Here is a 27,813-nt window from a genome sequence, read left to right on the forward strand (position 1 = left end):
CACTCACCCTGGATTTAATAATTTAATTCCTTAAAACCATGCAGGATGGTTGGCTTTTTGCCTTAATTATGTCTGGCTGACTCTCCCACTGTCTCTGCCGCCTGCACGGGTGACATATGCCCGTTCATCAGGCCCCCTCCTTCCTTGAAGCAAGGTTGCAAATTCTGTCATCCTAGCCCTCCTCCAGTTCATTACTTAACAACACCTGGTTTTTGCAGCCTGCTGCGCTTTGGGGTGTTTTCATTCATTATATATCAAGTAAAACAAATAATATATAAAAATATCAAGTTTGGAAGAAGGGTTAGGATACAACAAATGTCAACAGTGGTTGTCCTATGGATAGACTTGACCCATCATAGGAATATGGAATTTCCACCACTGGTTCCGAGCTGCAAACAGGAGGTGAACACTCCTTAAACAGTCATTCACTTTGACTTTTTGGCTTTTAAAGTCAACAAACTGTGAAATTGACTTGGAATAAGTGCATACGCCATAAAAACAAGCTGACAAAAAAACCACAGAAACCAAGATAAATTATTGGTTCACATATTTATTCATTTGTTACACCATAACAATCGTCGTCATAATCATCATGGTCGCGGTGTAGAGTAGTGTGCCAGATCCACGCTTAGTTGGCCGCGATGGTCTGCGCGATCCAGGCGTTGTAGTTGCACACCTTGGTGTACACGCCGGGGTAGTTGGGCAGGGCGCAACCACGGCCCCAGGACACGATGCCCTGCAGCTCGCCATTGCACGCGACGGGGCCACCGGAGTCTCCCTGCGGTGGCGGCAGCAGCAGGGGTCAGGGGGGTCGGGGGTTAGCAGCTGTCTCCTGCATCCGGTGGCTCAGCGGTAGATCGAGAAGCTGTCAATCGTAAGGTGTTGCGAGTTCAAGTCCTGGTTGGAGGTTGACTCCTATTGTGGTTTGTATTAATAAAGGTTTGTTTTTGTTATATCCACGATCTAACCCCAAAAAAATTTAAATTATGGGTGATATTGGTCGTGAAAGCCTACGTATGAAACCGGTGTTTTGTATTGTTTGTTGTTGTAACGTTCTGACCGGCCCCGACTGGACATCGAATAAAAGAGAGCTTTATAGCTCATCGGTTCCTCCGGCAAAAGTAAATATTCAGATTTTGACTCATCCCATCATTTCTCTGAGAAAGTCAACGGTGATTGCCCAATAACTTTTCTACCATGCTCAGGGCTGTAAACGTGAGGTGAGCACCAGTGGCTCAATGGTCATTGCAGCAGGAAATCGATTTGACTTTACAAGCAGACGAGACCAGGGAGTAGCAAGCGAGCGTCGTATTCATGTTACAAATGGGTGCAATTCTGTCAATGCATATTTGAACATATTACCAACGCAGCTTATTATCGTACGCGATGTGTGGTCACACGATAATTGTACTCACAAAGCAAATTTTCACCATTTGCTCTGGTCACTTGAGTCTGGAATTTCCTCCCACAGGCCATCTTTTGCTGCCAAATTCAAGGCTAGGCTTAATACTTTTTAAATACAAATATACATGAACACATTCTCCCTGTTTTAATTGTTTCACGTTTTAAATGAATACCGTATCCTACTTCTTGCGCAGCATATTTACGTGAAACGATATAAACCCAAGTTATAGGCGCGCTGCGATTCCCGAATCCCTCCGTTCCTCTGATAGAAGCGAGCTCCTTCGGCTCCGATGTCGCCGTCTCACCTGGCAGGAGTCCTTGCCGCCTTCCAGGTATCCCAGGCAGATCATGTTGTTGGTGATGTCACCAGGGTAGGAGTTCCTGCAGGAGGTGTCGCTCAGCACGGGCGCCTGGACGCACATGAGGACGTCGGGACTGCCTGTGGGGGGAGACAACGCCGGTCGAGGAGGTGGCGAGGCCGAACACACGGCACAGGGCGGCACCCCACCACTGACGCGTCGAACTTGTCACGCTGCGGGGTCAAAACACCGCCTGCAGCTTAGGAATTCGCTGTCAATGTTTCTAGCTATGTTGCTCAATTCGAGAAAACGTATTCACTCTTGTTCGCGACGTGTTCAGTAGCGCGGTGTGTTGCTGGCTGCTTGGCGTTTTGGGCCTTTGTGCCAGTGCTGTACAATAATTATATATATCCAAGATGAGGTGTTTAAGTGTTATCCCCTCATTTCAGGCACTCCGGTTTTCCACTGCATGCAACAATACTCGACAAGTAATTGTAACCGCCCAATCGTGACGTGGCTGCGTTAACGAGTAAACAACTTCTCTCTCCCGATTAGAAGGACGTTTTCGATTTGCATGGGGGCAGATGTTGAACGCGTTTCCCTTCACGTCTCTGCCGCAGTAGAAGGGGGAGAAGGGGGGTGGGTGGGGGCGGTGAGCGCAGTGCGTCCTCACCGACGCTGGTCTGGGTCTCGCCCCAGCCGGAGATGGTGCACATGACTCCGGTGTTGACGCAGGAGGAGGGCAGCGCGATGGGCTGCGCGTACTGGTTGAGGGTGGCGGGCGAGGACAGCTTGATGAGCATGATGTCATTGTCGATGTTCCAGGAGTTGTACTGGGGGTGCTGGATCGCCTTGGAGGCCTGGATCCTCTGCTCGGTGCCCTCGGTCACGAAGATGTTGTGCTCGCCGATGCGCACGGAGATGCGGGACGCCCTGGGGTTGGAGGAGGATAGGGACGAGGATAATGATGAGGAATTGCATTTATACGGCGCTTAAGTGACTTGGCAACTCGGCGCCTTAAGTCGCATCTCATCTCCGCTATTCCTATTCCCTACTGCTATCACGCTGGGCACAATGAGCATCTTCCCAAATGAAATGCTCCATGTTCAAAATCACGGTTGGGGGTTCACTTGGCCCATCTCCCCTCTGAGATTGATAACATTGCTACTTCTTTGTAGGGTGATTTTCCTGTTGGAGACTTGCCCACGAAATTAGGAATTTGGAATTTACACCACTGGTTCAAGGCTGTTAACGGGAGTTGAGCAACACCTCAGTGTCCATTGAGAAATGTAATATGGGTAATGGAGATTGCAGTGCTGTGACTCGGAAAAACCCCACCGGAACATCACGCCACCATGCAGAGATGGGCAAAACGCATTCAGATTGCTGACTTATGTAATTTATGTACGAATGACCAATTTCTTTGGAGTGTGTAATTTAGATACCAATTGCAAATTGCAAATGTAACGACATTACATCCGGACGTTTTCGTGTATTTTAGATAGCAGCTCCATCTCTGCCCGCTCAGCCTCCTAGTCACCCACACGCACACAGCGAAGAGATCCGCTCTTGTCCGCGCGCAGCTCACTCACGTCTGGTAGCAGTGAGCGGCAGACACGACCCACTCGCTGTTGATCAGGGAGCCTCCGCAGAAGTGGTATCCGATGTTGAGGGACACCTGCCACGGCTGCGAGTGGGCAGCGCACTCGGAGCCACCCACGATGTGGTCCTCATACATGTATGGGGCCGCCGCTGCCAGACAAAGACAAAGATCCCCCAGGAGAGCTTTCACAGACTGTTGGGGCAAGTGTTATTAGCGAGCACCTATGAAGGCCGGAACCGCACGCGTTGGAGTGGGTGGCCAGCACACACACACACAGTCGTGTCGATGTATGTCCAGGGCCATTAACTTGCATCCACCAACATTCATCATCATAGTCGTCGATGTCTTCATTGAAAGCAGTCTCACTGCTAGCAACATCCCAATCATCGCCAACATTGGAGTTGCTCGAACACCCCAATGTGGGACCACAAAGCTTGGGAAGTTGTTGGCGTCTGTTCTGCTTTCCCACGCGTCTGTCTGTGGGTTTCCCCTGGGCCTTTGTGCCAAATCCGCAGAAAGGCGCTTTGCACATTCTACAGCAGCAATTTGCATGAATTAGGCTGTATTAAAATTATAGTATTATAAATAATAATAGTTATCGCTTGCACAACTATTATCAACGCCATCACCCCACTGTCATTGCCAGACGGATGTGTGTTGCATACCTCTCAACCCCTTGTCAGTGTCTACCTTATTACAGACCAATTCAGACCTTATTGGTCACCCGTGTCCTTTATAAATCTCAACGTTCATCCTACAAAGTCCCACCACAAGGGAGAAACACAAACACATAGACACACATTTTTTCACCGTATTGAAACAGCTGTATGCCGTATGGACCTGAAAACTCAATTTTCCTGTACAATAATACGGGATAAACCGTACCGGTTGACAGCTATGGCGTTGTATGTTGAACTTCTTGTCGCACCGTACGTAGTCAACCGTGTTAATAGGACGATTAGAATCGACACCATCGTCATCACCATCTCGCTCCTCATCGTCTCTCGTGGCGGGCTAAAAAGGCGCGTTTCCCGGTGAGGCTAAATGAGTAAAATGAAAGCCATCGGTGATGAGGCGAGACAACGTTTTTTTTTGGATACAAATGGGCGACGGCTGTCCAACATTGCAGGAAGCTCAAACCCGCGCCATTGGTTACCATAGCACAGCGCACCGACTGCTGCACCACTATTGCTGCTCTCTATGTATCCACGACAAGATATTTGTTTTAATTATAGTGATACAATGATATAATATCCAGCCCCTTGCCAATCGAATGCAGAATGAAGGCCTCCCCACGATGTGTTGGTCGTTTCTTTAAAACTGCGTTTTGTGTTTAGTACGGTGCGAAATAAGTTCAACATACATGCATGGGGGTTGTTTGACCATACTTCACCACGCTGGTCATTAGGGGTTCTGTCTTAAAAGGAAAATATATCATAGACGAGGTTTTGGACAATGACCATTCTTAATAACACCAAAATAATTTGGATCACATATCGCTCGCCACTAATGTTTAGCCGTGAGCTAAAAATCGAACTCTAGTCACCGGGTTCGTAGCGCAGCACGGTAACTGCTACACTACTGCTCCCCAAACTTATACACGACACAGACAAAGATTCCCCGTATAGTCTTAACAGACTTTTGGAAAATGCTGTTAGCAAGTAGCACCTATGAAAAAGGCTGTCGATGTTTACACATCGAACCAGGTACTCATTTTGAGGCTGAGTCGACCTAAGAGAGACCAAGACTGGTTCAGATAATCGTCAGAATCGAATTCAGGACGCTGGGTTTGTAGCGCAGCACGCTTTCCATTGCATTATCGCTCCCGACACAGATACACACACAGATACAAACTAAGACAAAGACACAGAGACAAAGACAAACAGGCACACAGAGTCTGGAGGAACTCACCAGCGACACCCACGAGAAGAGCGAGGATGAGCCCGTGCATGTTTCTCTGTGGTTCGTGAGCTAGACGATGCTGAGTTGCTGCTCAGAGTCGCCTTATATCCCAACCGGCAGCTCCACCTTATCTCGTGGCCTTGTCTGGTATCTTCTGTGCTGCCCAATGCCTTATGGAAGCCTCATTAAACCCATCGATATTTTCCCAGCCGATACTGAAATAGCCAGAAGCGCTTACCAGAATATACGCCACAACCGTATCAACCGGTCCCGGTCCCGTCTGTAAAAGATGTGGTTCCAGACATACAGTACCCTGGCGTCTACAAACTAAGTTGCCTCTGTGGTAGCAGTTACATTGGAGAAACCAAACGACTTGTCTCGGACCGCATCCGTGAACATAAAGCAGACCTGAAACGCGGTAGTACAAACACCTCGCCCATGGCAGATCACTGTTACAGTTCAGTGGGCTCACATGACATTGACTTCTCCAAGACATAGGTTCTCTGCAAGCCATCTGGCTACCATGAGAGATTCGTTCATGAGGCGATCCACATATACAACCGAGAATATGGATTCTGGCTCAGCAATCATTGGAAGGACGTAATAAACCATTTCGGATCCTAACTGTGATTGTGTTCACGTTTATGGTGACTTTCAGACTGCAGTCCACTCACTGGCATTGACTACATATCTTTTGTATTCTCCACAGGGAATTGAGTCTTTGCTCCGCTGCAAGTCCCCATTCACCACTCTCCCATTGACATATTTTGTTGCTTCATCTTAGTACCTTTCACGCGACGGTCAATGGTATAGTGTATAGCAGATTGTATAATAATAAATAGTATAAAAGTGTAATGTTTAATATAATGTATCAGGTAATATATAGTATCGTAATTGTATAGTGAATATACAGCAGTGTGGTATACAGTAGGGTGGGTAGAATAATACATAGTGTAATATTACAATGTATACTCTAAGGTATAGGGTGGTATATAGTAAAGCAGTATATAATTAAATTTTGGGTTTGTCTATGACAGTATATAGTACGGGGTAGATCCGTGTGATGTAAGGAAAAAGTTTAGCTGGAGGCATATTATATTTTTTGCGACGTAGAATTGTAATGTATGACTTATTGTTAGTAGCTCAGCTTATTGGAGAGTGTATTTAGTATATTGATGATGTCGATGTAGATTATATTTTAGTTTTTTACGTGGAGGTTTGGCTGCTGCAGCTCCTTACTATTAAAATGCCTTCCCTTTATTACTGCTAACCCTACCTCCTCCCTTTGTTGCTGCTAATCCTACATAATGCACGGGCATAATATGACTTTGAGACCATCCCCCCCCACCTCATACGCATTCCACAAGTAGTGACTAATCCCATATCTGCATTTTCCATAAATATGCTAAATTCCTCTGTTGATATGCAATTTCCTTTGTCAAGGCGCCTAACCCAGCTTAAATATACGCTGCCAAGCTTGGTGGTGGTCATTCAGACGCTGTCTTTCCGACAGACCTGTTCTTCACCTGAGGACGGCTGCTTGCGTTGTGGTCGAAACGTCGTGACAATTGTATTTTATTATGCTTTTTTCCCTTCTACGTGACTTTACCGAAAGAACCAAGTAGACATTGTCATCTTGCTGCTTGCGTTCCACATTGTCATCTTACTTGCAGCAGCAGCAGTACGTTGGCGTACACTCATTGATATGCTAATTCTCTCTGCCCCCTCCCTCTCTCCGTTCTCGCCCCCCCTCTCTATATTTAAGGGACCGTCATAGAGACAACCCCTCTCTTTGTGCCGATGTGTGTCCTCTCTCTGTGTGCCGTTGTGATGTCTGTCTGCTTGTATGTCTGTCTATAGTTTTCTAGTTAGATTTTTTGTTGCTATTTCTTTTATACCTGATGATGATTGCTTGTGTTGCAATCGAAACGTCGTAATATGTTATTTTAATTTATTATTTTATTTTTAGACGTGACTTAACCGAAAAGAACCAAAGAATAATTCCTGCAGTCACGAAAGCTCCTAAATTAAGATTGAACCACTTCTACGGGGAAGTTTTAAGCTTATCCTTTTTCTTTCTGGCTATTTGTTCTCTCTGCCTGTGTCCTCTCTTTGGAATTTTCACACTTAAAATTCTAACTTAGCAAATTTTGAAACACGTAATCAACCAGGCTATGCGTTAATTGTGTGTTAACCGACTCTCTGTGTTGTATTACATCACATTTCGATATTTTGCTGGGTTATTTAATTTTCGTGTGCCTGTCTCCTAGTTTTCAATTTTGCGTGCGCGTTCCACATTGTCATCTTACTTGCAGCAGCAGCAGTACGTTGGCGTACACTCATTGATATGCTAATTCTCTCTGCCCCCTCCCTCTCTCCGTTCTCGCCCCCCCTCTCTATATTTAAGGGACCGTCATAGAGACAACCCCTCTCTTTGTGCCGATGTGTGTCCTCTCTCTGTGTGCCGTTGTGATGTCTGTCTGCTTGTATGTCTGTCTATAGTTTTCTAGTTAGATTTTTTGTTGCTATTTCTTTTATACCTGATGATGATTGCTTGTGTTGCAATCGAAACGTCGTAATATGTTATTTTAATTTATTATTTTATTTTTAGACGTGACTTAACCGAAAAGAACCAAAGAACCAAGTAGACGTATCAACCGCTTTTTATTTGTTCATATGCGCGCCTTCCACTGTGGCGGTCCTGTCAAGTTGAATATACATTTCCCTTAAATGGCAAAAGAGTGAAAAGAAAATGAGCACAATCTACAAATATCGCCACGTTTGTGTTTTTTACTTTGAAAGAGTCGTATTTTCGTATTTTCGTATTCATGATTTGTAAATGGCTCTTCAGAATTCAATTAGTTTGCCATCCACTGCTGAATGAAGGTCTCGCAATGACTTTCAAGTCATGGGGGTTGTTCGACCGTCACTGATGTTAGCTGTGGCTGGGAATTGAACTCGGGGTTCGCCAGGTTTATAGCGCAGTGCAGAACCTACCACTGCATCACCGCTCCATTCAATTTATCTTACTAATAATAATAATGGATGCGTTGTCACAAACCTCACCGCTTGGTCTGAGATCGGTGTTCTGAGCACGTCTCAGTTGACCAGATTGTTTGATGTGGCTGCTGCTGCGTTGGCAGTGGTGCACAATGTACACTCGTCAATAACTACACCGTGCTCTTAAGTTACTGGGAAGTGAGAATGTTAAGGGAGAACTGCGTGTAATGTGCATATCCAGTCCTGCACAGTAAATATTCTTCTTATATATAAAAATAATGTTTTGTCTGTCTGTCCGTCCGTCTGCGCACGCACGCTTGCGACGCATTTGGCTCTCAGACGGTGAGGTATATGTTGAAAAATATTTGCCGGGCAGCACGCCCCAAGCCCCGCGGTGGGAATAGGCTATTCCGTTTCCTCATCCGTCAACCGTAAAGTAGTTAAATAGCTAAGGTGGTGTATAGTAATACAGTATATAATTTAATGTTGGGTTTGTCTATGGCAGCATATAGTACGGGGTAGACCCGTGTGATGTAAGGGAAAAAGTTTAGCTGGAAGCATATTATACTTTTTTGCGACATAGAATTGTAATGTATTACTTACTGTTAGTAGCTCAGCTTATTGGAGAGTATATTTAGTATACTGATGATACTATGTAGTTTATACTTTAGTTTTTTACGTGGTTGTTTAGTTACTGCAGCTACATACTATTAAGATTCCTTCCCTTTATTAATGCTACCCCTATCCCCTCCCTTTGATGCTGCTAATCCTGAATAATGAACGGGCATAATATTACTTTGAAAACCCCCCGCCCACTTCCTACACATTTCACAAGTAGTACTAATCACATACCTGCATTTCCCATAAATATGCTAAATTCCTCTTTATATGCAAATTCTTTTGTCAAGGCGCCCTTCCCCCCTTCTAACCCAGATGCTGTCTCCCCAACAGACCTGGTCTTCACCTGAGGACGGCTGCTTGCGTTGTGGCCGAAACGTCGTGAGAATTATTTTATTATGTTTTATTTGTATTATTTTATTACTTCCCTTCTAAGAAAATAGTTAAAATAGCGTTTTTGTGTGATAGCTCTTTATTTATTAATTTACTTTTGCCGCCCAGCGCACGACAAAGCACGCTATTTGCGCATGTGCGAAACACTGACAGGAGTTGCCCCTGGCAACGCACGCACGCCATCGCTGGAGGGTGGAGGGTATTTCTCATTCGCTTTCAAAATTAAAAAAATGTACACGCAATGCTGAGGTAAATTCATCAAAGTGTCACGTCCTATTCTCTCCCCCACCCCAATGTGTGCACTTACTATTATAGGGTCGGTAGATACAAAAATTATAGCGCTTAGCCAGGATTTTTGTAGCGCGGGGGGGTGGTAGGGGTTGCGACCCAGCCCCCAGCCTCGGATGGCTGGGCAATCTAGACGAGACCGGGGACTCTGCATGGGACTAGGCCTCACCACGGCACTCTGTCAGGTGAGTACTTTGTACTAAACAATAGATATATACTGCTACTAGCAGGAAATACCCCGCTTTGCCCGGGGGGAAAATATATTTCAAAACTTCTGAAAACTTAAAAACATAACATATACAAATGAAAAGAAAACTCATTAAATAAAATAAAAATAAAACTCAATCACTCCAAGATTCGATTATTTAAATTGCGCAAAGGAATTTAAGGTTTAATATTAAGTTGGTTGCATTTCGGGAAGTATGCTAAACATTTCGAACAGACACACATTCACAAATTTCCCTTATAAAAAAGATAGATAGAGTCAGCATGTACTACTGTAGTGATAGCAGGTACCACCACAGTCGGTATCCACTGCTGTAATCATAGCAGGTACCACCAGAGTCAGTATGCACTGTTGGAATCATAGCAGGTACCACCACAATATACACTGTTTTAATCATAGCAGGTACCACCACAGCAGCAAGCACTGCTGTAATCATAGCAGTTACCACCACAGTCAGTATGCACTGCTGTAATCATAGCAGCTACCACCACAGTCAGTATGCACTGCTGTAATCATAGCAGCTACCACCACAGTCAGTATGCACTGCTGTAATCATAGCAGGTACCACCACAGCATGCACTGCTGTAATCATAGCAGATACCACCAGAGCAGTATGTACTGCTGTAATCAAAGCAGGTACCACCACAGTTAGTATGCACTGCTGTAGTGAAAACAGGTATCACCAGTCGTTTTGCACTGCTGTAGTGATAGCAGGTACCACCACAGTCAGTATGCACTGCTGTAGCGAAAGCAGGTATGACCAAAGTCGGTATGCACTGCTGTAGTGATAGCAGAATCCACCACAGTCGGTATGCAATGCTGGAGTTAAAGTAGGTACCACCACAGTCAGTATGCACTGCTATAGTCATGGCAGGATACCACCACAGTCAGTATGCACTGCTGTAGTGAAAGCAGGTACCACCACAGTCGGTATGCACTGCTGTGGTGATAGCAGGTACCATCAAAGCAGTAAGCACTGCTGTAGTGAAATCAAGTACCACCACAGCAGTATTCACTGCTGTTAACATAGCAGGGACCACCACAGTGAGTATGCACTGCTGTAGTGATAGCCGGTATCACCACAGTCGGTATGCATTGTTGTAGTGAAATCAGGTACCACCACAGTCAGTATATACTACTGAAATCATAGCAGGTGCCACAACAGTCAGTATGCACTGCAGTAATCATAGCATGTACCACCACAGTCAGTATGCAGTTCTGTCATCATAGCAGGTACCACCACAGTCAGTATGCACTACTGTAGTGATCGTAGATACTGCTATCGAGTTGGTAGATACTGCTATAAAGAGTTAGTAGGTACTCAAACAGTCAGTATATACCACTACGGTGAGAAAATACTACTGTAATGAGAGATCACACTGACGGGCGACGGAGGGCTGCATAAGCATTGCTGCATTGGTCATAGCCAATCAGGGTTAAGGGTTCCATCTGGGCCAAAGTTTATGGGCGGAGCTCATGGGTACATGCGGGAACCATCGGGAAAGTTCTGAGGGGGGCGTGGATAGAGGCGGAGCTTTGCTCCGCCGAGAGGGATATAAGGAGAGGCAAGGGGAGGACTCGGAGTCGGTGTGGAAGCCTGGAGTCCGGACTTCATCTCCGCCATCTCGTCACGCCACCGGCCACATGGCAGTCTCGAGGGCCGAAGCTCTCTAGATTCCCGGCGCGCTGTCGACCAGCGGTGCGCAGGGGAGAGGGAGCGAGGGAAGCCGCGCGGGGACAGAGGAGCAGTGAGCGCGTGCATGCGGCGAGAGAGAGAGAGGGTGACCATCCAGAAGGGAGTGCAGAGTCGAGCAGTCATCACTAAATAAAGAACGCACGTCTCAACCTGTCGTGGAAGTCGTTTATAACAACTGGAGTCAGAAGTGGTTCTTTTTGAGACAAGACAACACAACAGAGTGCGATGATGTCCAAGCATCTCAAGAAAAAGAACCTACCTGTGGCGTCTTCCGATGATAACCACTCAGTCACCCAGGACCTGCTGACCCCGGGTTCTGTAATGAGAGAGCACACCAACGGGCGACGGAGGGCTGCATAGGCACTGCTGCATCGGTCATCGCCAATCAGGGCTAAGGGTTCCATTTGGGCCAATGGGAATCATCGGGTAGGTTCTGACGGGGGCGTGGTTAGAGGCAGAGCTTCGCTCCACCGAGAGGGATGTAAGAGAGCGAGGGAAGCTGCGCGGGGACGGAGTAGCAGTGAGTGCGTGCATGTGGCGAGAGAGAGAGAGAGGGTGACCATCCAGAAGGAAGTGCGGAGCTGAGCAGTCATCACTAAATAAAGAATGGACGCAAATCTCAACCTGTCGTGGAAGTCGTTTATTACACTACTATACAGTCAGTAGCTACTACTGGCTCAGTACATACTACTGTACAGTCAGTAGATACAACTACAACGTCAATAGATACTACTTACTTTGTTGAATGTAGGTTGTGTGGGTATATATACCTACGCGGGGGAAAATATATTTTTTGAGTGGGTGGGTCGACAATTTTCGGAAACCATTTAGATCAACTATTTACCCCACACGTTCTTTAACTTTTTGGACTTTTGCAAGCTTCTTATAATTTTGTTGGTGGAGAAATAGACCAACGGCCCACTGGGCTTTGACAATACCTTAGTATCTGTGTATGTATATGTAAGGTTCTTAAGAGATGTTTTGAAAGAAAAATTTTGCCTGGGCAACGCCGGATACTTCCCGCTAGTCTTATATATAAACGTTAGTTTTTGTATGTCTGTCTGTCCGTCTGTGTGTTTTTGGATGCAACTTGCGAAGGATTTGGCTCGAAAACCTTGGGGTTTAGTTTTTAACAAGCAAACCCGTAAAAACCAAGTTTTTCACTATAAATCCTTTATATGTGTAGTGGTGGTATTGACGTGCGCCGACTGTGACAGTGATGGATCACGGGGCGGCGCGGGGTGCGGGGTTGGGCACGCGTTGTGGGCGTGGTGTGGACGCGCGCGCCGGGAGTGACAGATGACGGGGCGGCGCGGAGTGAGTGGTGAGGCACGATGAGATGTGGGAAAAGAGGATCGTAGCCAGCGCCCGGCGATTGGTCGAATAAGTGGGTGCTCGCAGCGACGTCCGGAGGTGGGGTATAAAGGGGGACGCGCGAGAGCACTCGGGGAGAGTTACCCAGTTGAAGACCCGAAGACGGAGCTGAAGACTTAGTCGCCGAGTAGCTAAGTGGATGTTGGTCATCCGAGTAGCTCAGTGGCGTTAGTCGCCGAGTAGCTAAGTGGATGTTGGTCATCCGAGTAGCTCAGTGGCGTTAGTCGCCGAGTAGCTAAGTGGATGTTGGTCATCCGAGTAGCTCAGTGGCGTTAGTCGCCGAGTAGCTAAGTGGATGTTGGTCATCCGAGTAGCTCAGTGGGCGTTAGTCGCCAAGTAGCTAAGTGGGTGGTTGTCACCCGAGTACTAAGTGGATGTTGGTCATCCGAGTAGCCCAGTGGCGTTAGTCGCCGAGTAGCTAAGTGGATGTTGGTCATCCGAGTAGCTCAGTGGGCGTTAGTCGCCAAGTAGCTAAGTGGGTGTTTGTCACCCGAGTACTAAGTGGATGTTGGTCATCCGAGTAGCTCAGTGGGCGTTAGTCGCCAAGTAGTTAAGTGGGTGTTTGTCACCCGAGATATGAAGTAGGTGTTAGTCACCTGTAACCAAGTTTGATAAAATAAAGAGTGTGTTACCCGTGAAGTCGTCTCCCGCCGAGTTACTACATTACATATGCGTGGCGGCTAGAGTCTTCTAGTCCTCTGGCTTGAGATGGCTGCCACCTATGGGTCAGATGATTGTCTGCCCGTATTAAGCAATTGGTAATTAAATATTTAATTTGTTTTCCCTAAACAATGTAAAATTTTGGAAACATTTTTTCACGAAAATTAATTGTCACACACAACGAGTCTGTGTGGAAAATGTCAGCTCGATTGGATCACGGGAAGTGGGTTAAAAAACGAGCGAAAGATTTGCACGGTCCTAAGCAAGCAAGCGAACTTAATATAAAGGATTTAAAAATATATTCGCCTGTGGAGGACGCGGGGATCGATCCCGCGACCTTTGGCATGGGAAGCGAGGGCGCTACCAACTGCGCTACTCCGCCACGGCCTGTGGAGGTGTTACGCTCTGGGCTCCTACACTGTGACGTTCAGCCAAAGCCATGAATGAGTTTTATTTGAATAAATGTAAAATTATTATTTTTGCCTAAAAAGTGTAAAATTTTTGAAAAAATTTTCACGAACATTAATTGTCTCGCACAACGAGTCTGTGTGGAAAATGTCAGCTCGATTGGATCATGGGAAGTGGGTTAAAAAACGAGTGAAAGATTTGCACGGTCCTAAGCAAGCAAGCAAGCACGCAAGCAAGCAAGCACGCAAGCAAGCAAGCAAGCGAACTTAATATAAAGGATTTAAAAAGTAGCAAGGTACCACGCCATAAGCCCCCTACTGAGCCAGCGCTATTCTATTTCCCATCCGGCAAATTTAAAATAGTTAAATGAACAATTTTGTGCTATTTCTACTTATTTATTTATTTATTGCGCTGCTCAACGAGCGCTAAAGCGGCCCAGGGTTTGCCCCACGCAACACACATGTGTCGTCGGTTGAGGGGGGGGGGGCATTACTCATTCATGTAAAAAATGCAAAAAAATACACACAAAGCTGAGGTAAATTCTTCAAAGTGTCATGTCCTCTTCTCCCCCCCCACCCCAATGTGTGCACTTACTACTGTAGTGACTGTGAAGGTCACTGTGTAGTGCCGGGCCTGCGAGGCCACGGCGGAAGATGCACCGCCATTGCGTACACCCCGGACACAGGGTGCAGTACCAACCCTAGTGGGGGTTTGGGAGAGCGCTGGTTAGCACGATGGCACCACGCGCTGTGCGCAGTGCGGGCTCCTACTTGAGGGAGCGAGAGAGCGTCAGCTCAGCCAGGGTAACAACGGGTGATGCTACTCTGGTTGACCTGTGGCCACGTGACGGGTCGTTACCGGAGAGGGGCCACAGGTGGAGGGGGCCAAAGGGTGGTGTCACATGGTCTGGGAAGAGCTTTTGAGAGCCTTCGGGTAAGGGTGAGAAAGATCGAGAAGGAGTCGCGCATGGGTTTGTGGGGAGTCGGTACATGTGCGTGATGCACGCCCACTCCGACCGGATCAGTGGTCGGAGCTGGCCCACCAGGTGGTTGTGGCGGCCGCGGATTTATCGGCCCTACTCGGGTTCATTGAGGGGGTCGAAATCCGCATGCTCCCTGACACCAGCGCGTCTTCAACCATTATCTCAGAACTGATTTATAATATTTTGCTCCCCCAGTGTCACGTTTTGCAACCTGTGGATGTGCCGTGTTTATGCCACCAACGGCGGATCATTGGGTATTATCGGTCGGATAATGGCCAATTTGCGTTTCGCCGATGTTAAATTGTCCGGCCATGTTTTGGTTTCTGCGGCCCTGGCTGTCCCATGTTTACTCAGGACTGATTTTCTAGGCAAGATGCCCTTGAAGATTTGTGTGGATCAGGGCTATTTGGAATTGCTGTCGGGACGGCGTATGGCATTTCTCCCGTCTCAGACCCTCATGTGTTTTGCTAATGTTATGGTGCAGGCACTTGCACGCCGAACGGTGCGGATTCCGCCCGGTGCTCAAATGTTGGTGCCCCTCCGATTGCGTAAACCGCTCGATTTGTGTGCTGTGGGTAACGGTATTGTGTTGGGGCCCTCAAATAAGCTTAATCGCGGGATGTCGCTCGTGGCAGCCTAGACGTTTGTGGCCCAGGACCAAGAGCCTTTCATTCAAGTTCTTAATGCCGGGTGAGACACTACGGTCATTCAGGAGGGTACCATGCTGGCTCATGCGTCACCGGCGCGTCCGGAGAAGGACGTCGTGGAGAATGTCGGGGTCGGCTTTCAGGCTCGCAGGCCCCGTGACGCAGATGAGGGCTGGATTGACAAGCTTTGCTCTGAGTGTGGTGATTTTTCCGCGGGACAAATGCGGAAGCTGAGAGCACTCTTGCGTGAATTTTCGGACATTTTTAGCAAGAGCAAATTTGATATTGGTCACACATCCCTCTTGAGCCACCATATTGCTACGGGCGATGCCACCCCGATTCGGCATAATCCCTACCGCCTGAGTCCAGCAGAAAAGGAACATGTTCGTGTGGTGGTAGATGAGATGTTGGCTGCAGAGATCATCTCACCATCCACCAGCCCATGGGGTGCTCCGATCTTGCTTGTTAAGAAGCACAATGGCAGCTTGCGATTTTGTGTTGATTTTCGAAAATTTTAGTAAGCTTTCTGTCGTGGATGCATACCCCTTGCCTCGTATGGATGATTCGCTGGACGCCTTAGCGGGGGCACGGTTCTTTTCCACCCTTCACCTTCTATCAGGATTTTGGCAGCTGCCACTTGATGAGGCTTCAAAACCCAAGACGGCCTTTTTGACGCCGCAAGGGTTGTTCGAGTTTAACTGGCTTCCTATGGGGCTACACTCCGCTCCAGCCACATTTCAGCGATTGATGGAGCTGGTTTTGGCGGGCCTCCCGTGGGATTCGTGCCTGACATATTTGGACGATGTTATTGTCGTCAGTTGTACGTTTGATGAGCATTTGGATCACCTGCGGGCTGTTTTCGTTAAGATGCGTGCGGCCGACCTAATATTTAAACCACAAAAATGTCATCTCCTCCAGAAATCTGTTCGATTTTTGGGCCACATAGTTAGCGAATCGGGTATCGCGATGGACCCGGATAAAACTGCGTGTGTTCGGACGTGGTCGACCCCCACCTTGGCGAGTGAGGTGCACAGTTTTATCGGCTTTGCATCGTATTATCGCCGATTTGTTGCCGGGTTCGCGTCCATTGCAAAACCGCTCCACGCCTTGATGGCTAAGGGTCAAAAATTCCATTGGGGGGAGGAGGAGGAATCCGTGTTCCGCTCCATTCGTGATGGACTGGTCAACGCCCCTCCCCTGTCTTACCCTGATTTTTCGCTACCGTTTGTTTTGGATACAGATGCCAGTAATGCCGGTATTGGTGCGGTATTATCACAGGTTGCCAACGGCGTGGAGAACGTGGTCGCGTATGGTAGCAGTGTGCTGTTTACGGCCGAGTAGCAGTACTGTGTTACGTGGCGGGAATTGCTCACCATTGGGTTTTTGTGCAGCTATATCGGCCCTATTTGTACGGTAGATGATTAAAAGTGCGCTCCGACCACGCTGCGCTCCAATACGTGCTGCGTGTGGACCAGCCCTGCAGGATTTTTCCTTCCATGTTAGTATCTCACCGAGCCGTATGTAATGGACGGGGATGTGCGGAACGCAAATTCAGATCAACCGTCTCTGCTCTCTGTAAAATCACAGCTTACAATGTGAACTGTATGATCACATAGTGATTCCGTGTTTTGTGACATCAGAGCAAGTACCGTGCAGTATAACCGCGCTGAGAATGTGGCAATTGTTTACATCATTTAATAATGAATTCCGTAGATAGGAATGCAGCAATGGGATCAGTTTTATCTGTTTGAAGCATGAATGATTTGCTGTGAAATAAGCTCGATTTAGCTGAACAAGCTTCTGGCCACGATATTACATGCATCCTGTATGTAATATCCCCCAGCCCTTCACTGTGCTCCTCCATCAGCTCGACTATCCCGCCACCAGACCTCTGCCCTTACCACCCTTCACCTACCCTCATCCATGTCCATTTCACAACTTCACGCATGTGCCCCATACCCCACTCCCTCTCATTCACGCTGCACCCATCAGACACCCTCACTCACCATAACACTCCACCTTATTCTGCCTTACCTACCCCTGCAACATCAGCTCCATTCCCAGTCCCTGTCCCTCCATCCATTCCGTCACCTCCCCACTGAACGCCGTCGGCTTGCATTTTAAAGCGCCCTGAAAAGGGCGCTATATAAATCCGAAATAGAATAAAATAGATGAGTCTTGTCGTTTGGCTCGTTAGTTATTGAATATAGCCAAGAATAGTACACTAAATTAACTGAAATACCTTTGTAAAACCACTGCTGGATAAAGGCCTCCATATACCCCGTGTCAGTCGTTGGGTGGTTGTTTGACCGAACTTCACCATCCTGTTTGGGGTGGGTTGGTGATGGTTCTTTCACTCACTACTGATTGTTGCCTTGGCCAAGAATCAGACTAAGGTGACCAGTTTAACACGGAGTAGGCTTTCGTGACCATTAATCAAAAGAGATGTTTTTTTGCAGATAGATCGCGTAAATATAAATGTGTTGTTAAACCTGCCACCACCCGACAGCCAATTAGTAAGGGTTGTCACATAAAGAAAACGTGCCAATTCGTTACTAGTTCAGCACACCGGTGTGTTGGAGAGTAAACCCACAACACTTACAATTCGAGTACGACGTTTTGCCAGTAATTACATCCAGCCTCATCAGGCGACAGCCAGATTTGTTACTCTCCAACACACCGGTTAGTGCTGAACTAGTAACGAATTGGCATGTTTGTTTAAGTGTCAAACCTTACTAAGTGGCTGTGTCGGGTGGTGGTGGGTTTAACAACACATTTATATTTATGCGATCTAACCCAAAAAGACCTCTATGAAGTAACCAGTTTCAGAATACAATATGCTAACCAATACATCAATCACCATGGCTCACAATGAGAAGTTTGGGAGTTCAATTCCACCACTGGCTCGGAGCTGCAAACAGGAGGTGAGCACTACCTCAGTGCTCCTTAAACAGGCATTCACTTTGACTTTTTGGCTTTTAAAGTCAACAAACTATGAAATTGACTTTAAATAAGTGCATACCCCATAAAAACAAGCTCACAAAAACAGAAATTAAGAGAAAATATTGGTTCACATTTTTATTCATTTGGTTACACCATAACAATCGTCGTCATGATTATCATTATGGTCGCGGTGTAGAGTAGTGTGCTAGATCCACGATTAGTTGGCCGCGATGGTCTGCGCGATCCAGGCGTTGTAGTTGCACACCTTGGTGTACACGCCGGGGTAGTTGGGCAGGGCGCAACCACGGCCCCAGGACACGATGCCCTGCAGCTCGCCATTGCACGCGACGGGGCCGCCGGAGTCTCCCTGCGGTGGCGGCAGCAGCAGGGGTCAGGGGGGTCGGGGGTTAGCAGCTGTTTCCTGCATCTGGTGGCTCAGCGGTAGAGCAAGAAGCTGTCAATCGTAAGGTGTTGCGAGTTCAAGTCCTGGTTGGAGGTTGACTCCTATCGCCGTTTGTATTAATAAAGGTTTTTTTTTTATTAATGTCCACGATCTCATCCTAAAAAATGTATGTTTTTTTATTATGGGTGATGTTGGTTGCGAAAGCCTATGTGTTAAACCGGTGTTTTGTATTGTTTGTTGTTGTAACGTTCTGACATGCCCCGACTGGACATCTGACATAAGAGAGCATTATAGCTCATCGGTTCCTCCAGCATGAGTCAATATTCTGATTCTGACTCATCCCATCATTTCTCTGAGAAAGTCAACGGTGATTGCCCAATAACTTTTCCACCATGCTCAGGGCTGTAAACGTGAGGTGAACACCAGTGGCTCAATGGTCATTGCAGCAGGAAATCGCTTTGACTTTACAAGCAGACGACACCAGGGAGTAGCAAGCGAACGTCATATTCATGTTACAAATGGGTGCAATTCTATCAATACACATTTGAACATGTTACCAATGCAGCTTATTATCGTACACAATGGGTGGTCTCACGATGATTGCACTCACAAAGCAAATGATGTTCAACAATTTTCACCAATTCCTCTGGTCGCTTGAGTCTGGAATTCGCTCCCCCTAGCCATCCTTTGCTGCCAAATTCAAGGCTAGGCTTAATACTTTTTTAAATACGAATATACATATATACATTCTCCCTGTTTTCATTGTTTCACGTTTTATATGAATACCGTATCCTACTTCTTGCGCAGCATATTGACGTGAAACGATATAAACCCAAATTATAATCCCGCTGCGATTCCCGAATCACTCCGTTCCTCGAAACTCTCTCCGATCCAAGCAAGCTCCTTTGGCTCCGATGTCGCCGTCTCACCTGGCAAGAGTCCTTGCCGCCCTCCAGGTATCCCAGGCAGATCATGTTGTTGGTGATGTCACCGGGGTAGGAGTTCCTGCAGGAGGTGTCGCTCAGCACGGGCGCCTGGACGCACATGAGGACGTCAGGACTGCCTGTGGGGGGAGACAATGCCGGTCGAGGAGGTGGCGAGGCCGAGCACGCGGCACAGGGTGGCACCCGCCACTGACGCGTCGAACTTGACACGCTGCGGGGTCAAAACACCGCCTGCAGCTTAGGAATTCGGTGTCAGTGTCTCTCGCTACGTCGCTCAATTCGAAAAAACGTATTCACTCTCGTTCATGACGTCTTCAGTAGCGCGGTGTGTTGCTGGCCGCTTGGCGTTTTGGGCCTTTGTGCCAGTGCTGTAAAATAATTATATATCCAAGATGAGGTGTTTAAGTGTCATCCCCTCATTTCAGGCACTCCGGTTTTCCACTGCATGCAACAATACTCGACAAGTAATTGTAACCGCCCAATCGTGACGTGGCTGCGTTAACGAGTAAACAACTTCTCTCTCCCGATTAGAAGGACGTGTCCGATTAGCATGGGGGCAGATGTTGAACGCGTTTCCCTTCACGTCTCTGCCGCAGTAGAAGGGGGAGAAGGGGAGTGGGTGGGGGGCGGTGAACGCGGTGCGTCCTCACCGACGCTGGTCTGGGTCTCGCCCCAGCCGGAGATGGTGCACATGACTCCGGTGTTGACGCAGGAGGAGGGCAGCGCGATGGGCTGCGCGTACTGGTTGAGGGTGGCTGGCGAGGACAGCTTGATGAGCATGATGTCGTTGTCGATGTTCCAGGAGTTGTACTGGGGGTGCTGGATCGCCTTGGAGGCCTGGATCCTCTGCTCGGTGCCCTCGGTCACGAAGATGTTGTGCTCGCCAATGCGCACGGAGATGCGCGACGCGCTGGGGTTGGAGGGGGGGGGGGATTGACGAGGGTAATGATGAGGAATTGCATTTATACGGCTCTTAAATGACTTTGCAACTCGGCATCTCATCCCCGCTATTCCTATTCCCTACTGCTATCACGCTGGGCACAACGAGCATCTTCCAAAGTGAAACGCTCCATGTTCAAAATCACAGTTGGGGGTTCACTTTGACCATATTCCCTCTGATATTGATAACATTGCTACTACTTTGTAGGGTGATTTTCCTTTGGAGAGACTCGCCCACGAAATTAGGAATTTGGAATTTACACCACTGGTTCAAGGCTGTTAACGGCAGTTGAGCAACACCTCAGTGTCCATTGAGAAATGTAATATGGGTAATGGAGATTGCAGTGCTGTGACTCGGCAAAACCCCACCAGAGCATCACGCCACAACGCAGAGATGGGCAAAACGCATTCAGATTGCTGACTTTTGTAATATATGTACGAATGACCAATTTATTTGAAGTGTGTAATTTAGATACCAATTGCAAATTGCAAATATAACAAAATTACATACGGACGTTTTCGTGTAATTTAGATAGCAGCCCCATCTCTGCCCCCTCAGTCTCCCAGTCACCCATACGCACACAGCGAAGAGATCCGCTCTTGTCCGCGCGCAGCACACTCACGTCTGGTAGCAGTGAGCGGCAGACACGACCCACTCGCTGTTGATCAGGGAGCCTCCGCAGAAGTGATATCCGATGTTGAGGGACACCTGCCACGGCTGCGAGTGGGCAGCGCACTCGGAGCCACCCACGATGTGGTCCTCATACATGTATGGGGCCGCCGCTGCCAGACAAAGACAAATATCCCCCAGGAGAGCTTTCACAGACTGTTGGGGCAAGTGCTATTAGCGAGCACCTATGAAGGCCGGCACGGCACACTAGGGGGTGGGTGGCCAGCACACACACACAGTCGTGTCGATGTATGTCCAGGTCCATTCACTTGCATCCACCAAACATTCCTCATCATCGTCGTCGATGTCTTCATTGAAAGCAGTCTCACTGCTAGTAACATCCCAATAATCGCCAACATTGGAGTTGCTCGAACACCCCAATGTGGGACCACAAAGCTTGGGAAGTTGTTGGCGTCTGTTCTGCTTTCCTACGCGTTTGTCTGTGGGTTTCCCCTGGGCCTTTGTGCCAAATCTGCACCAAGGCACTTTGCACATTCTACAGCAGCAATTTGCATGAATTCAGCTGTATTAAAATCATATTATTATAAGTAATAATAGTTATCGCTTGCACAACTATTATCAACGCTATCACCCCACTGTCATTGCCAGACGGATGTGTGTTGCATACCTGTCAACCCCGTGTCAGTGTCTACCTAATTACAGACCATTTCAGACCTTATTGGTCACCCGTGCCCTTTCTAAATCTCAACGTTCATCCTACAAAGTCCCATCACAAGGGAGAAACACAAACAAATAGACACGCATTTTTTGCCCGTTTTGGAACAGCTGTATGCCGTATGGACCTGAAAACTCAATTTCCCTGTACAATAATACGGGATAAACCGTACGGGTTGACAGCTATGGCGTTGTATGTTGAACTTTTTGTCGCACCGTACGTAGTCAACCGTGCTAATCGGACGATTATAATCGACACCATCGTCATCACCATCTCGCTCCTCACCGTCTCTCGTGGCGGGCTAAAAAGGAGCGTTTCCCGGTGAGGCTAAATGAGTAAAAATGAAAGCCATCGGTGATGAGGCGTGACAACGTTTTTTTCCGGATACAAATGGGCGACAGCCGTCGTTGTGCAACTTTGCAGGAAGCTCAAACCCACGCCTTTGGTTACCATAGCACAGCGCACCGACTGCTGCACCACTATTGCTGCTCTCTATGTAGCCACGGCAAGATATTTGTTTTAATTATAGTGATACAATGATAATAATATGCAGCCCCTTGCCAATTGAATGAATGCAGAATGAAGGCCTCCCTACGATGTGTTGGTCGTTTCTTTAAAACTGCGTTTTGTGTTTAGTACGGTGCGAAATAAGTTCAACATACATGCATGGGGGTTGTTTGACCATACTTCACCACGCTGGTTATTAGGGGTTCTGTCAAATTAAAAAATATATCATATACGACGTTTTGGACAATGACCATTCTTAATTGCACCTAAATAATTTGGATCACATATCGCTCGCCACTAATGTTTGGTCGTAAGCTCAAAATCGAACTCTAGTCACCGGGTTCGTAGCGCAGCACGGTAACTGCTACACTACCACTTCCCAAACTTATACAAGACACAGACAAAGATCCCCCGTATAGCCTTAACAGACTGCTTGGGAAAGTGCTGAAAAAGGCTGTCGATATTTACACATCGAACCAGGTACTCATTTTGAGGCTGAGTCGACCTAAGAGAGACTAAGACTGGTTCAGATAATCATCAGAATCTAATTCAGGTCGCTGGGTTTGTAGCGCAGCACGCTTACCATTGCACTATAGCTCCTGACGCAGATACACACACAGAGACAAATTAAGATAAAGAGACAGAGACAAAGACAAAGACACACACGCAGACTTTGGAGGAACTCACCAGCGACACCCACGAGAAGAGCGAGGATGAGCCCGTGCATGTTTATCTGTGGTTCGTGAGCAAGACGATGCTGAGCTGCTGCTCAGAGTCGCCTTAAATCCCAACCGGCAGCTCCACCTTATCTCGTGGCCTTGTCCGGTATCTTCTGTGCTGCCCGATGCCTTGTGGAAGCCTCATTAAACCCATCAATATTTTCCCAGCCGATACTGAAATAGCCAGAACCGCTTACCAGAATATACGCCACAACTGTTTCAAGCGCTTTTTATTTGTTCATATGTGCGCCTCCACTGTGGTGTTCCTGTCAAGTTGAAGATACATTTCCCTTAAATGGCAAAAGAGTGAGAAGAAATGAGCACAAACTACAAATATCGCCACGTTTGTCGTCCGCACTGCCTTACCACAGAAACATTATACACTGTTCTTTACTTTAAAAGACTCGTATTTTCGTATTCCTGATTTGTAAATGGCTCTTCAGAATTTAATTAGTTTGCCATCCACTGCTGGATGAAGGTCTCGCAACGACTTTCAAGTCACGGGGGTTGTTCGACCGTCACTGATGTTTGCTGTGGTTGGGAATTGAACTCGGGGTTCGCCAGGTTTATAGCGTAGTGCAGAAACTACCACTGCATCACCGCTCCACCCAAATTATGTTAGTAATAATAATGATGGATGCGTTGTCACAAACCTCACCGCTTGGTCCGTGATCGGTGTTCCGAGCACGTCTCAGTTGACCAGATTGTTTGATGTTGCTGCTGCTGCGTTGGCAGTGGTGCACAAAGTACGATTATCAACTACAACTCAACACACACTCGTCAATAACTACACCGTGCTCTTAAGTTACTGGGAAGTGAGAATGTTAAGGGAGAACTGCGTGTAATGTGCATATCCAGTCCTGCACAGTAAATATTCTTCTTATATATAAAAGTATTTTTTTCGTCTGTCTGTCCGTCCGTCTGCGCACGCACGCACGCTTGCGAGGGATTTGGCTCTCAGACGGTGAGGTATATGTTGGTGGTGGGAATAGGCTATTCCGTTTCCTCATCCGTAAACCGTGAAGTAGTTAAAATAGCTAAGGTGGTGTATAGTAATACAGTATATAATTTAATGTTGGGGTTGTCTATGGCAGCATATAGTACGGGGTAGACCCGTGTGATGTAAGGGAAAAGTTTAGCTGGAAGCATATTATATTTTTTGCGACATAGAATTGTAATGTATTACTTACTGTTAGTAGCTCAGCTTATTGGAGAGTATATTTAGTATACTGATAATACTATGTAGTTTATACTTTTGTTTTTTACGTGGTTGTTTAGTTACTGCAGCTACATACTATTAACATTCCTTCCCTTTATTAATGCTACCCCTATCCCCTCACTTTGATGCTGCTAATCCTGAATAATGCACGGGCATAATATGACTTTGAAAACCCCCCGCCCACTTCCTACGCATTTCACAAGTAGTACTAATCACATACCTGCATTTCCCATAAATATGCTAAATTCCTTTTGATATGCAAATTATTTTGTCAAGGCGCCCAACCCCCCTTCCAACCCAGCTTAAATATACGCTGCAAGCGTGGTGGTGTTTCATTTTGCTTCCTCTTAGTATCTTTCACTCGACGGTCAATGGTATAGTGTATAGCAGATTGTATAATAATAAATAGTATAAAATTGTAATGTTTAATACAATGTATAAGGCAATATATAGTATCGTAATTGTATAGTGAATATACAGCAGTGTGATATACAGTAGGGTGGATAATACATAGTGTAATATTACACTATGTATTATTCTAAGGTATAGGGTGGTGTATAGTAATACAGTATATAATTTAATGTTGGGTTTGTCTATGGCAGTATATTGTACGGGGTAGACCCGTGTGATGTAAGGGAAAAAAGTTTAGCTGGAAGCATATTATATTTTTTGCGATATAGAATTGTAATGTATTACTTACTGTTAGTAGCTCAGCTTATTGGAGAGTATATTTAGTATACTGATGATACTATGTAGTTTATACTTTAGTTTTTTACGTGGTTGTTTAGTTATTGCAGCTACATACTATTAAGATTCCTTCCCTTTATTAATGCTACCCCTATCCCCTCCCTTTGATGCTGCTAATCCTGCATAATGCACGGGCAAAATATGACTTTGAAACCCCCCGCACACCTCCTACGCATTTCACAAGTAGTATTAATCACATACCTGCATTTCCCATAAATATGCTAAATTCCTCTTGATATGCTAATTATTTTGTCAAGGCGCCCTTCCCCCCTTCCAACCCAGCTTAAATATACGCTCCAAGCGTGGTGGTGTTTCATTCAGACGCTGTCTCCCCGACAGACCTGGTCTTCACCTGAGGACGGCTGCTTGCGTTGTGGCCGAAACGTCGTGAGAATTATTATATTATGTTTTATTTTTATTATTTTATTACTCCCCTTCTAAGAAGATAGTTAAAATAGCGTTTTTGTGCGATTGCTCTTTATTTATTAATTTTCTTTTGCCGCCCAGCGCACGACAAAGCACGCTATTTGCGCATGCGCGAAACACTGACAGGAGTTGCCCCTGGCAACGCACGCACGCCATCGCTGGAGGGTGGGGGGGATTTCTCATTCGCTTTCAAAATGCAAAAAAATGTACACGCAATGCTGAGGTAAATTCATCAAAGTGTCACGTCCTATTCTCTCCCTCACCCCAATGTGTGCACTTACTATTATAGGGTCGGTAGATACAAAAATTATAGCGCTTAGCCAGGATTTTTGTAGCGCGGGGGGGTGGTGGGGGTTGCGGCCCAGCCCCCAGCCTCGGAAGGCTGAGCAATCTAGACGAGACCGGGGGCTCTGCATGGGACTAGGCCTCACCACGGCACTCTGTCAGGTGAGTACTTTGTGCTAAACAATAGATATATACTGCTACTAGCAGGAAATACCCCGCTTTGCCCGGGGGGAAAATATATTTAAAAACTTCTGAAAACTTAAAAACATAACATATACAAATGAAAAGAAAACTCATTAAATACAATAAAAATAAAACTCAATCACTCCAAGATTCGATTATTTAAATCGCGCAAAGCAATTTAAAGTTTAATATTAAGTTGGTTGCATTTCGGGAAGTATGCTAAACATTTCGAACAGACACACATTCACAAATTTCTCTTATAAAAAAGATAAATAGAGTCAGTATGCACTGCTGTGTTAATAGCAGGTACCACCACAGCAGTATGTACTGCTGTAATAGCAGGTACCACCACAGTCGGTATCCACTGATGTAATCATAGCAGGTACCACCACAGTATGCACTGCTGGAATCATAGCAGGTACCACCACAATATGCACTGTTGTAATCATAGCAGGTACCACCACAGCAGCAAGCACTGCTGTAATCATAGCAGTTACCACCACAGTCAGCATGCACTGCTGTAATCATAGCAGTTACCACCACAGTCAGTATGCACTGCTGTAATCATCGCAGGTACCACCACAGTATGCACTGCTGTAATCACAGCAGGTACCACCACAGCAGTATGCACTGCTGTAATAATAGCAGTTACCACCACAGTCAGTATGTACTGCTGTAATCATAGCAGGTACCACCACCACAGTATGCACTGCTGTAATCATAGCAGATACCACCACAGCAGTATGCACTGCTGTAATCAAAGCAGGTACCACCACAGTTAGTATGCACAGCTGTAGTGAAAACAGGTATCACCAGTCGTTTTGCACTGCTGTAGTGATAGCAGGTACCACCACAGTCGTTTTGCACTGCTGTAGTGAAAGCAGGTACCACCACAGTCGTTATGCACTGCTGTAGTGATAGCAGGCACTCCACAGTTGGTATGCGCCATTGTAGTGAAAGCAGGTACCACGACACTCGGTATGCGCTGCTGTAGTGATAGCAGGTACCACCACAGTCGGTATGCACTGCTGTAGCGAAAGCAGGTACGACCAAAGTCGGTATGCACTGCTGTAGTGATAGCAGAATCCACCACAGTCGGTATGCAATGCTGGAGTTAAAGTAGGTACCACCACAGTCGGCATGCACTGCTGTGATCATAGAAGGTTACCACCACAGTCGGTATGCACTGCTGTACTGATAGCGGGTACCACCACAGTGGGTATACACTGCTGTAGTGAAAGCAGGTACCACCACAGTCAGTATGCACTGCTGTAGTGAAAGCAGGTACCACCACAGTCGGTATGCACTGTTGTGGTGATAGCAGGTACCATCACAGCAGTAAGCACTGCTGTAGTGAAAGCAAGTACCACCACAGCAGTATTCACTGCTATTAACATAGTAGGGACCACCAAAGTGAGTATGCACTGCTGTAGTGATAGCCGGTATCACCACAGTCGGTATTCATTGCTGTAGTGAAATCAGGTACCACCACAGTCAGTATATACTACTGAAATCAGAGCAGGTGCCACAACAGTCAGTATGCACTACTGTAATCATAGCATGTACCACCACAGTCAGTATGCACTGCTGTCATCATAGCAGGTACCACCACAGTCAGTATGCACTACTGTAGTTATCGTAGATACTGCTAT

At 46.7% G+C, this 27,813-nt stretch overlaps 2 protein-coding genes across 2 annotated transcripts; both read right to left on the reverse strand.

Moving 5' to 3' along the window:
• Positions 1-532: 532 nt before the first annotated feature.
• LOC144726640 (trypsin-2-like) lies at positions 533-5,338 on the reverse strand. The gene is made up of 5 exons (XM_078605380.1): positions 5,218-5,338; positions 3,296-3,455; positions 2,377-2,636; positions 1,710-1,843; positions 533-778 (listed from the first exon to the last, which is right to left on the reverse strand). The coding sequence occupies exons 1-5, from the start codon at positions 5,255-5,257 to the stop codon at positions 629-631; spliced, it is 744 nt and encodes a 247-aa protein (XP_078461506.1). The 5' UTR covers positions 5,258-5,338; the 3' UTR covers positions 533-628.
• Positions 5,339-18,565: 13,227 nt separating this feature from the next.
• On the reverse strand, positions 18,566-23,400 carry LOC144726643 (trypsin-2-like). Its single transcript, XM_078605381.1, has 5 exons — positions 23,270-23,400; positions 21,353-21,512; positions 20,441-20,700; positions 19,776-19,909; positions 18,566-18,810 (listed from the first exon to the last, which is right to left on the reverse strand). Exons 1-5 carry the CDS (start codon positions 23,307-23,309, stop codon positions 18,661-18,663), a joined length of 744 nt encoding a protein of 247 aa, XP_078461507.1. The 5' UTR covers positions 23,310-23,400; the 3' UTR covers positions 18,566-18,660.
• Between the last annotated feature and the right edge of the window lie 4,413 nt (positions 23,401-27,813).

This window comes from Lampetra planeri, chromosome 24 (genome assembly GCF_965212315.1).
Source record: "Lampetra planeri chromosome 24, kcLamPlan1.2.h2, whole genome shotgun sequence".
NCBI lineage: Eukaryota > Metazoa > Chordata > Hyperoartia > Petromyzontiformes > Petromyzontidae > Lampetra > Lampetra planeri.